The sequence below is a fragment of the Denticeps clupeoides genome, chromosome 4, assembly GCF_900700375.1.
Source record: "Denticeps clupeoides chromosome 4, fDenClu1.1, whole genome shotgun sequence".
Taxonomy (NCBI): Eukaryota; Metazoa; Chordata; class Actinopteri; order Clupeiformes; family Denticipitidae; genus Denticeps; species Denticeps clupeoides.
The window spans coordinates 31,786,928-31,797,514 of NC_041710.1; the positions used below are offsets into that span (position 1 = coordinate 31,786,928).

Sequence of the window (10,587 nt, forward strand, 5' to 3'; positions counted from 1 at the left end):
ATACTCACTCCTATTATTTATAAATACAATATATGCACTTATGCTGTCACTGAAGCCCCATGTCACTCATCTTAATCAAAACGGTGTGGGCAACCGTTTGGTTGTTTGACCTGATTGTATAATAGATGCAGTTCTGCATTCTGGGTGATTTGTAAGAGTGTGAATCTGGGGAGACCTTTCAGATAAGGATGGCTGATCAGCTGCTGTAGCTGATGTTATTTCATCCATGTGAATGTGATGGGAATAATACGGGCTTCTGGTGGGAATAATAGCTTTAGTTAGGCACTATCTGTGTAGGATTCAAGGACACAGTGTTATTGTAAAGAGACAGGAGAGGCTACGTGGTGCTGGAATCGTGAATTTATTCAGGTCTGAGGTATATTCCACTGGACAATATTAAGAACCATGAGTCCAACAGGACAATTTGAGCCATAATGACTGAAGATTGTAACAACGTTTCTCTGCAACAGTTGCCATTGGCATAATTTTTAATACTTGTATTTAATTGATTGCTTAGTCTGACCGTCTTGTTTGGTTTAGTTAAGATAGAATTGTTGAAGGTTTGAGGATGTCTGTGGTCTGCATTCCAGACACCATCTTCATCTGTAGAGAACCGTGGTTCCCCGGCACTGTGGAGCTGTCTCTCTCCTCCTGTCCCCCTGTCCACCCCTCCATGACGGCCCTGTTCTCCCATGCTGCCGCCACAGATCCGTGAGAGTCCCGATGACCGCCCTGTTGCACCCCTCTGACAGCCTACAGAGTGCCAGCGAGGACTGTGGCACAGAGAACCCACTGCTGGCACCGATCCTGCCCAGCACCCTGACACGACCTGCCGCCACCTTCCCCCTGCCACTCTCACCAGTTGACCTTGACCTGGACGAGTCACATGTCTGATAAAGCTCCCTACTGCAGTCCTACTGTACGGGGCAGATGAAGGTCACTTATTCATGTTTAATGTGGAGCTGGAGGAAAGCAGATATTTGTGTGGTATTATGTAGCAGTTTAATGCATTTTCAGCAGAATCATGTATTATCATGACTGGATTATATTAAAGCAGAATTATATTAGAGTAAAACCAAGTTGATTATATATATACACAAATCCACTGTTTTCTAAAGCAATCTCTCAAAGTATAAGAAGTGAATGTATACAGTGTGTACAGATTCAAGATGTATTAGAGATTATAATTGTCTAACAAAAATTATGATCAGACTGTGCAGGGCAGAGTTTGGATTTATAATGCTTGCATCACGACTTTCTTTATCAAACAGATTATCACTCCTTTAAAATGTGAATATTCATTAAAATATATTTATAAGACATTGTATTTCACTCCTGCTCCATAAGGAGCTGAAGATGATTGTCTTGTGTCAAAAGCAAATACTGTTCTTCCAGATTCTTATCTGTACAATATAATCCACTCATATAAAGAGAGTAAAAGTGGAAAATTTCACCCATGCACTCGGTTGAATTTCTGCTGCCATGTGGTTCAGTTCACTTAAGAGCAGGCAGTCAACAGTAATGTCTAAAGGAGACATGGAGGACCCAGCAGACATCAAATTCAATAGAGGAGGTAAAACAGGGCAGCAGAGGGCACTGTGTCTGGGTATAGCAGGTGCTTCACATCTTGCTGAAACATTCTTTAGCGTTGGTCCACACTAGAATGCCCTGGAGGAGAGGAGGAACATCAGCTGATAACAAATTCAACATCAACATCAACGACAATGTTTGTAGAAATATCTGAGAAGATGTGGGTGTCTGACCTTTCTGCACATGTTCATCTGCATGTGTGTGTAGTTGATGAGCGCCTCTCTCAGGTCGCGGGCTTTCTGCCCCCTGAAGCGCTGCATGTCCTCCCAGGCACAACACATGTGTTCCCTAAACACAGACACACACACACACACACACACGGAGTAAATGGTGCTGAGTTTCGTTTTTATGACCAGTCCTTGTGCTAAAGTAACTAATCAATTTCAACTGGTTTAACTGACTACAGATCCAAAATTGTAAAAAAGAAAATAAAAATGATTTCCACTAAAGATCACTTAGATCACCTTATCTAATTGAGCAATCATTGCTTTCCTATGTCACTTACTGCCAACACCACACTATTTTAATATCTGATCATAGCACTGTACAACTAGATGTAACATTTCCAGACAATACCAGACAACAACAAAGATGGCAACTTGATCCTCTGTTGTTAACCAGCGAACCATTCATTAATTACACAAATGAGCAGATATGTACATAGCACTCAACAGTACTGGCATATCTTTTATTACGTTATGGGAAGCACATACAGAAAAAAACTGAATCCATGCCTTATGTACCAAATAAAAACTAGATGAAAGTACATCAAGTGTGTCCAGTCCTGAAACTTATAAGAACTGTCTACTACTACAAACCAGGTGGTTTTCCAGTCGAATTTTACAAGGTAGTCTCTGCTAAATTATTACCTTTGATAGGCCTGAAGTTCAGAAATCATATCGATAAACAAATTACCTTACAACATGTCACAAGCAACAGTAATACATAAAAAGGATGAGGATCATCTTGAATGTGGCTCCTACAGGCCCATAAGTCTCTGCTGCAATTATAAAATACTCACTAAAATCTTGTCCCAACACCTCGAAATGGTCATTGCTAAAATAATACACCCTAACCAGACTGGATTTATTCCAGGTCAACAATCTTTTTACAATATGTGGTGACTTTTCAATATCCTTTATTCCTCCCAATCTTCTCAGCAAGCAGAAATTACTTAATAATTTCACTTCACTTGACTCTGAGAAGGCTTTTGACAGGGTGGAGTGGGAATATCTGATTGTGACTCTCTAAAAAAATCGTATTTGGATCTAAATTAATCTCATGGATCAAAATTCTTTACTCTTCTTCTTTTTCTTTGCACCGGGTACATGGCAGGGTTGCTGTTGTTCCCCATTTCTGTTTGATCTGGCCATTGAACCATTAGCCAAACACTGCTGGAGACTATATCGGACTAACTCACATGACTCTATCCCACAGTCGATTCGTCTCCTGCAGAGATTTGGAAACATCTCAGGATACAAGTTAAATTTCCCTAGAGGTTAGACAATCAGTAGTTACAGGGACAGTCCCCCCGGAGCAACTTAGGGTCAAGTTTCTTGTTCAGGGACAGTAAGTGGGATTTGAAACTTGGTCTTCTGGTTCATAAGTGAGTGTGTAACCCAATAGGCTCCTACCACCCTATAACATATATCCCTTTAAACTGGAATACAAATGTCACATAGAGCTTGTTTACAAATCTAAATAATTGTATAACTGAATTTGAATGGAATTAGTCCAGCTACCTAATTTCATGTCTTACTACTGGTCCTCCAATATTTTGAGGCTAACTTACTGGATTTCAACATACAAAATGGAGGAGGGCCTGGTGTGGGCCAATATGGAAATCATACCATACCAGGCTGTATCTCCAATAGCTCTGATGACATGTGCCTAGCCCATTAGTCTGAATCTACAAGCCTTGATCCCTGTAGTGAGAACATCCCTCAAAATATTGACACAATTTAGGAAGCCTTTTGGTTATATTCAAGTTGCCAGCTTTCTTCCTTTACTCAAAATCCACCATTTCCACCCTCTCAAAGTGACATAGTGTTTAAAAATGTTATGGCAGGACAAGGGATTATTTTTTATTAAAGACCCATATTTTAGATATCTAGAAGCATAGAGTTTTATTATGAAACTTTTTTCATTTTCTCCACAAATTCTTAGGCGTACAATACAGTCCCTGACAAAAGTCTTGTCGCTTTTCTATTTTTCTATTAACCTGACTTTTAATTAATCAATTGGTGTTAGAAATAGCTCATATGAAAAGCTAAACCCTACCAAATGATGTTTAATGGATTGAAATGAATTAGTTTCACTGAAAAAAGATTTATGGTTTAATAAAGACAGAAAGGTCAAATTTGGCAAGACAAACGTTTTGTCGCCTATACAGAAACTGAACAAATTTACTGCAAATACAAAAAGTAGTGGTTCTGTGAGATCCAAATGTATTATCTTGTCTGACTTCCATGAGCTTGAAGGACTGCATCCATGCAGTTTGGCAAGGATTCATATCATTTATTTATGAAGTCAGGGGCAGTGGTGGCCTAGCGGTTAAGGAAGCGGCCTCGTAATCAGAAGGTTGCCGGTTCGAATCCTGATCCGCCAAGGTGCCACTGAGGTGCCACTGAGCAAAGCACCGTCCCCACACACTGCTCCCCGGGCGCTGGTCATGGCTGCCCATTGCTCACTCAGGGTGATGGGTTAAATGCAGAGGACAAATTTCACTGTGTGCACCGTGTGCTGTGCTGCTGTGTATCACATGTGACAATCACTTCACTTTACTTTTCCATGCTTCCTCTTTCATCCTACCCCACACATGTTCAATGATGTTCATGTCTGGTGACTGGGCTGGCCAATCCTGGAGCATCTTAATCTTCTTCGGCTTGAGGAACTTTGATGTGGAGATGGAAGTATATGATGGAGCACCATCCTGCTGCAAAATTTGACCTCTTTTATGGTTGGGAATATAAAAGGTAACTAAGATTTCTTGGTATTTCAGACTATTGATGTTGCCTTCCACCCTGCAGATCTCTCACACACCCCCATACCTGATGTAACCCCAAAATTCACTGTTTTATGAGTGAATATTGGATCCATGTGGGCTCCAGTAGGTCTCCTGCAATATTTGCAGTGACTGTGGTGTAATTCAACAGAAGATTCATCTGAAAAATCCACCTTCTGCCACTTTTCCAGCATCCATCCTTTTAGCAGGCTGTGGGCCTTTTTCAATTGTCTTTGTTTAGTGCTGCTTCTGGGCACTGACTCCACCATGGAGGCCATTTCGAGACAGAATCCGACAAACTGTTCTGGTTGACACAGGGACTTCAGGTGACCAGGTCTCGTGGAGCTCTGCTGCAGTGGAAAATAGGCTGGCCTTGGATTTTATAGCCAACAAACAATCCTCACGAGCCGTTGTCCTCCGGGGTCTGCCTGACCTGTCAAAAACGTCTCCAGTCTCTTCAAATCTTTTTTTATCCTCTGTACTTGACGCTGAGACACATTGAAGGTGTCTGCCACATCAGCAGTGGATCTGGTCTTCAGCCTCTTGATAATTTACATTTAAATTTACAATTAAGGCATTTGGCAGGTGTACTTATCTAGAGGGACTTACAACGTGCTTCCATGTTACCATCAATGAAGTGATCAATTCTTGTACACTAGGACCCTCAACTAAAAACCTTTAGTCTCAGGGTGAATCTTAGGCATGTTTGCAGAGGTCTAGTTGCAGTTGATGTGAAGGTCTAGTGTACTTTTTTATACACACCTGAGACCTAATGGATCCATTATTAGTCACAAGTGAAGCTCATATGAAAAGGCGACAACACTTGTGTCTCTGCAAAAATGGACTCAGTAGGCTATACCAAGCTTTGAATATTAGAATACTTTGAGAGTTTAATTTTGCACTGAAATATTATTACAAAAGCTTTTTGGAGTAAAAAAAATCTTGATTAGAAATATATTTCAGCAGCACTTGAGATCAATTTGTACACAAGCTACAAGACTTTTGTCAGAGACTAGATGATATTTTGGAGATAGATCTATATGCTAAGGAAAGAATGGTATATTACCTCATTCACAACATAAGTACAACATGAGTGTGAAAACTTAGCTTGGATTTACCCTGGTACTAGTCCTACATGTCCCAGATGTCAGTGCAGTCGGGCAACAACTGGTCCCATGTTCTGGTCCTATCAAAAGCTAACAAATTACTGGGATAATATTTTCAAAACTTTCTCCAACATCTATGGTAATGTACTTGAACCTGATCCTATTTTAGCTGTTTTTGGTGTAATGCCTCACAGGCAGGCATGGTGGCCTTTTCTTCTCTGCAGGCAGTGGAAATCCTCAGCACCCCCTTCAAACAGTGCCTCAGGACTGTGCTTGCCATGCTGGCCCTTGAGAAACTACGGTACACTATGGGCAAACACAGGAACAAGTTTCATGACACCTGGTCCCTCTTCATTGAACAAGACTTATCTCCAACTTGACCTTGACTTAGTGACTGTTCCAGCGACTGTCTTGACTTTATGACTGTCTTTGTGATCATGTGATTTTCTACTTTTACAACAACAACAACATTTATTTCTTATATAGCCCAAAATCACATACAGTACAGCCCCCACACTTCTGCACACAAGGAGAAACTCCACACAAAAAAACTCTAGGAGAGAGAAAAAAAGAAAGGAAGAAACCTTGGGAAGGAGTGATACAGAGAGGGACCCTCTTCCAAGGTAGAGTGAGCCTGCAAGTGGTGTCAGTGCAGTTTACCTGTTTGTGTGTAAATATATATATTTTTGATGTAGGCTGAGGTGGGGTGGAGGGTCATTCTGTTATTATTAAAATGGTCTAAATTGTTATAAATAAAGCATATAAAAAAATCTATTTATAAAAAATAATGAATAAATTATTAATTTACTTCCATAAAGGCTCTAACATTCTGTGTTCATGATCTTAGAGATGACAGGACTTACTCTCGATCTGCAGTCTTCTGCTGGACTGTTTCCTCGCCCTCCACGATCTGCTCCTCCAGCATCTTCAATCGAGCGTCTCGCTGCTCTAGTGTCTCCTGACCAAATAGCTTGCTGGTCATTCCTTTAAATGAGAACGTCCGCAACATCTGCAGCACACAAACACATCCTGTCTTAAATCCACAACTTCTGCCAAGGAGTTCCTCGAGGACATGATTTTAGAGGGACATTCTGGGACGGTACCCACCCCAGTAGTCAGTTCCTCTCGCTGCTGTTTCTTAGAAGTCAGATCCATCAAGGCCGCCTCCAGTTCATACTGAGCCAGTTCATGCTTACGACAAACCGCCCTGAACAACACACACACACACACACACACACACACTCGTGAACTGGGAGGCAAACAAAGAATCACGTAAACACGGTAAAATGTAGATATAATAATATCACAATTCTGCAGCATTTCCTCAGAACACTGCAGGTTAGTTCTCAAAAATATGGTCATGATGTGTGTATAACTGCCTGGTAAAATGAAGGGTTCAACTTCAGCATAACAGCATGTCACTAACGTATCGGAGGAAGTGTGCTATATATCCTATATTGTCACAATGATTTTTTTGTGCCACCCGTTTTAAAGTGGTAATAAGGTGACATGAAGATATTCTTCATCCACTGCATTCACCAACACTTGCCTTAATGCTTCTGCGAAGAAAAGATACTCCTTCAGCTGGTCAGCGTAATGCTCTTCTTCCTCTAAGATGTCGTCCACTGAGGACGAGTAGCTGCGGAAGATGCCGGCTCAGTGAAACTCAACACGGCTGACAGGGGTAATGCAGACACGGTGTTCAGTAAAGAAAGAGGAGACTCACGCGTCCATGTGGTGGCCAGCGCTCTGCAGACCGTCACCCATCTCCTTTTCTATAGCACTCCACTCACTAAAACACACACACACAGTTTACTGCTCGGGATGTGTGTGTGAGACGCTACTGCACCCACAGCCGTATGAAAGTAAAAGTTGTATTCACTCATATTATCATCTGAATCGTCATCTGAACACAAGACTGTACCTGAAGACTCGGCCATAATTCCCATGGACTTTATAAACGCCATACAGTCTATCTGCCACCCTCTGAAAAGAATAAAATACAGAAGATATTTTAGGTCAATATTTTATTGTAATTTAATATTAGCCATATTAGAAATGTTATTTTTTGTTTTACAGGTTTAGTGTTGCATTTTTAAGAAAACTGATGGCTTGATATTAAGCTTGGAATTGTGAATTTTAATTTAATATCAGACTTATGACACAAGAGGAACTCTGGTCCTGTGAAGGAACAGGGCATCCTGTTTACATTTACATTTACAGCATTTATCAGACACCCTTATCCAGAGCGACTTACAATCAGTATTACAGTCTCCCTGGAGCAATTTAGGGTTAAGTGTCTTGCTCAGGGACACAGTGGTAGTAAGTGGGATTCAAACCCGGGTCTTCTGGTTCATAGGCGAGTGTGTTACCCACTAGGTTACTACCACCCTGTTCTCAGGCTGGTTTTAGTTTTGATATTTTATGAAAAATTTCTTGGTGATTTAATTTCTCATTTAAGTACATAACACTGTGTAGTTGATGTAGTTTTTGCTTTTTTTTATGTTTTTCGAAAATCTGGCAACACTTTGTGTCCCATGCACCATGTGGCAAAGCACCAATATGTGCCTCCCATATAGCATTGGCATATTTCCTCCCAAAATTGCTGTCTGTGCATGTGTGTGTGTGTGTGTGTGTCCATACCACTCGCAGTCGCAGCAACTGTGAGATTATTGACTGGAGCTCATCACTGTAGTGTTTCATTTCAGTGAAGTGCCTGTGTGGAGAAAAGAAGCCTCCAATAAACAGACAACGTGTGTAAAACACATGAGGACGATGACACCGTCACGTACTTGTCGGGGTTTTTCACTCGGAAGGTAGCGTTCAGAGCTCTCAGTCGCGAGTCCACCTGTTGAACACACACACAATGTGCAAAGTCTGGCTGTGTACATTCCATGACGGCTGTTAGTAGGAGGAGCAATCGGAGTTTAAACGTGTTGCTGGACTGTGTACCTTTCCTTCAAATCCAGTTTCGTGCACCAACTCTTTCCAGCCTCGATCCTGAGCCAAACGAAGCAGAGCGGGAGAGCAGTTCAGAACACGAGGACCGCACCAAACGCACAGACGCAAGCTGGTGGCTTCATACCTCAGTGAGGAAATGCAGTAACACCTTGTCATTGGCTATGACTGGGTGAGACGCCACTCTCAGCAGGAAGTTCTCCAGTCCAACCCGCCGCCGTTCCACAAAGTCAGGGTCCATGTTATCTGCAGACAGTTTGTGCCACACAAACTCAGCCTGAAAGGGCAGGGATAGGAGGAGTGAGATGACCCCTGACCCCATCAGCCCGGCCGCGGGGAATCTCACACTCACCCGCTTCTCAGGCAGCGGCGGCACCACGATGAAGGGGTAGGTGACCAGGAGGTAGTTCCTGAGCAGCTCGAACTCGCTGTACCTCCTCCACAGAGAGTCCGGGGGGCAGCTGCGGCCCCCGCTGACAGCGGCTGAGGGCCTGGACACAGGACAGACTTGTCACTCGACGCGACCCGCGAGCCAGGAGCACGGGGGTCACGCTCTGCCTCCTCACCTGCTTTCTATCAGGTACACCGTGTACGTCTCCTGCATGTTCACCGCATTCTTCCCCGTCCGCTTCTCCGCCTCGGGCACCGAGACGTCCATCCTCTTCATCAGGCAGGAGGCTTCGTCCGCCCCCTGCTGGCCCAAAACATGCAGCATGCACCAAAATATTACCACCGCACACTCTGCCCTAGCAGTAATAAGCGTCAGCTTTGCAAATTGTGTAAGATGGCATCGTTTCCTGAACACACGACAACACGGACGTGACACTCCCCACATTTCTCCCTCCGTACTGTGTTCGTCTTGTCCTCCGCCATCGCCTCCTCTGCAGCAGCAGCATCCTGGCGCTCGACGTCCGCCATCCTTCCCGCAGCGACAGGGGCGACGCGCATGCGCACTGCGTCCCCTCTCCAGCAGCGCGCACTGGAGGACCTCGTGTGCGGCTGGCGTATCTTGGTCTTTATTCAAGTTAAACCCCGCCACGCACATTTTACTGTGATATATGAATACATTACTATGATTAATAAGTATTATGGAGAGGAGACTGAGATCTATGCTTTGGAAACTAATGGAAGTTAGGTGGACAAATATGTATCTTTCATCTTGGAGCTGAATAAATTTAATTGAAATCAAACAAAGAGATCATAGACTATATAATGTTGCAGCAGTTTAAAAAAAAACATTTTAACCAATTCTAGTTGCTGAATTCTGACATATAACAACGTTTATTTTATTATTTCGTATTATTTTAACATTTAAATATACTTTTTAAAATAATAGTTTAGTGCACTTTATGATTCGATTTTTAACTTGATTAGTAATGGATAACATTAAGCAAACTAGAGTAACCTCGGGCTGACGTGAATATGACCAGCATTGTATTATTTAAATATTTTAAATATATTTTTTAAATGTAACATTTTTATCATGTAACATGTACATGTAACACAGCTAATCTTCACTCGTCTTTACTTATTTGGTTTACCCTGCAATACTAATTTAAAGACTTCCTCCCTGAATCAAAATATCGTCAAATTTCTTTAAAGATGTCACAAGCAAGAACATGTGACGAGTACGAATTTCTGACTTCCACAATCTGTGTCATTTTAGATGGAATTTTCAGATCTCTCCAGCCATATGACCCATTTGACCTTAAGGATTATATGATGGTCATGAACCCAATGTCCCTGGATTAAGCTGGTGAGAGAGTGAGTGAATAAATAATATATGAATAATGGACACACTTACCATTGACAATTTTAATATCATATCATTTGATTGTTATAATTTTTAAGAATGAACAGAGGCTTCTCTCTTAATTTTTGAAAAACTATATTCATATTATTTTACTCATATTATGTAGTATAAATGTA

At 41.9% G+C, this 10,587-nt stretch overlaps 1 protein-coding gene across 4 annotated transcripts; it reads right to left on the minus strand.

The window, feature by feature from the left end:
- Positions 1-345: 345 nt before the first annotated feature.
- LOC114788558 (sorting nexin-4-like) lies at positions 346-9,617 on the minus strand. Of its 4 annotated transcripts, none has more exons than XM_028977232.1 (14): positions 9,508-9,617; positions 9,225-9,352; positions 9,011-9,149; positions 8,786-8,935; positions 8,653-8,700; positions 8,493-8,548; positions 8,344-8,416; positions 7,625-7,686; positions 7,427-7,492; positions 7,250-7,339; positions 6,808-6,907; positions 6,564-6,709; positions 1,764-1,878; positions 346-1,668 (listed from the first exon to the last, which is right to left on the minus strand). In XM_028977232.1, exons 1-14 carry the CDS (start codon positions 9,604-9,606, stop codon positions 1,621-1,623), a joined length of 1,320 nt encoding a protein of 439 aa, XP_028833065.1. In that variant the 5' UTR covers positions 9,607-9,617; the 3' UTR covers positions 346-1,620. The 4 variants fall into 4 exon arrangements, with proteins under 4 accessions (XP_028833065.1, XP_028833066.1, XP_028833067.1 ...); XM_028977233.1 differs by having other exon boundaries at positions 9,225-9,364; positions 9,508-9,597; XM_028977234.1 differs by having other exon boundaries at positions 9,225-9,349; positions 9,508-9,583.
- Positions 9,618-10,587: the final 970 nt, after the last annotated feature.

Bases quoted from the DNA above. Each gene is read 5' to 3' on its own strand.
- LOC114788558 (XM_028977231.1), bottom strand. From the start codon at position 9,493: ATGTGGGGAGTGTCACGTCCGTGTTGTCGTGTGTTCAGGAAACGATGC. The intron at 7,687-8,343 runs GTATGGACACAC...TATTCTTTTCAG, and splicing joins AGTTGCTGCGACTGCGAGTG to AGGGTGGCAGATAGACTGTA. The intron at 1,879-6,563 runs GTAAGTCCTGTC...GTCTGTGTTTAG, and splicing joins CAGAAGACTGCAGATCGAGA to GGAACACATGTGTTGTGCCT.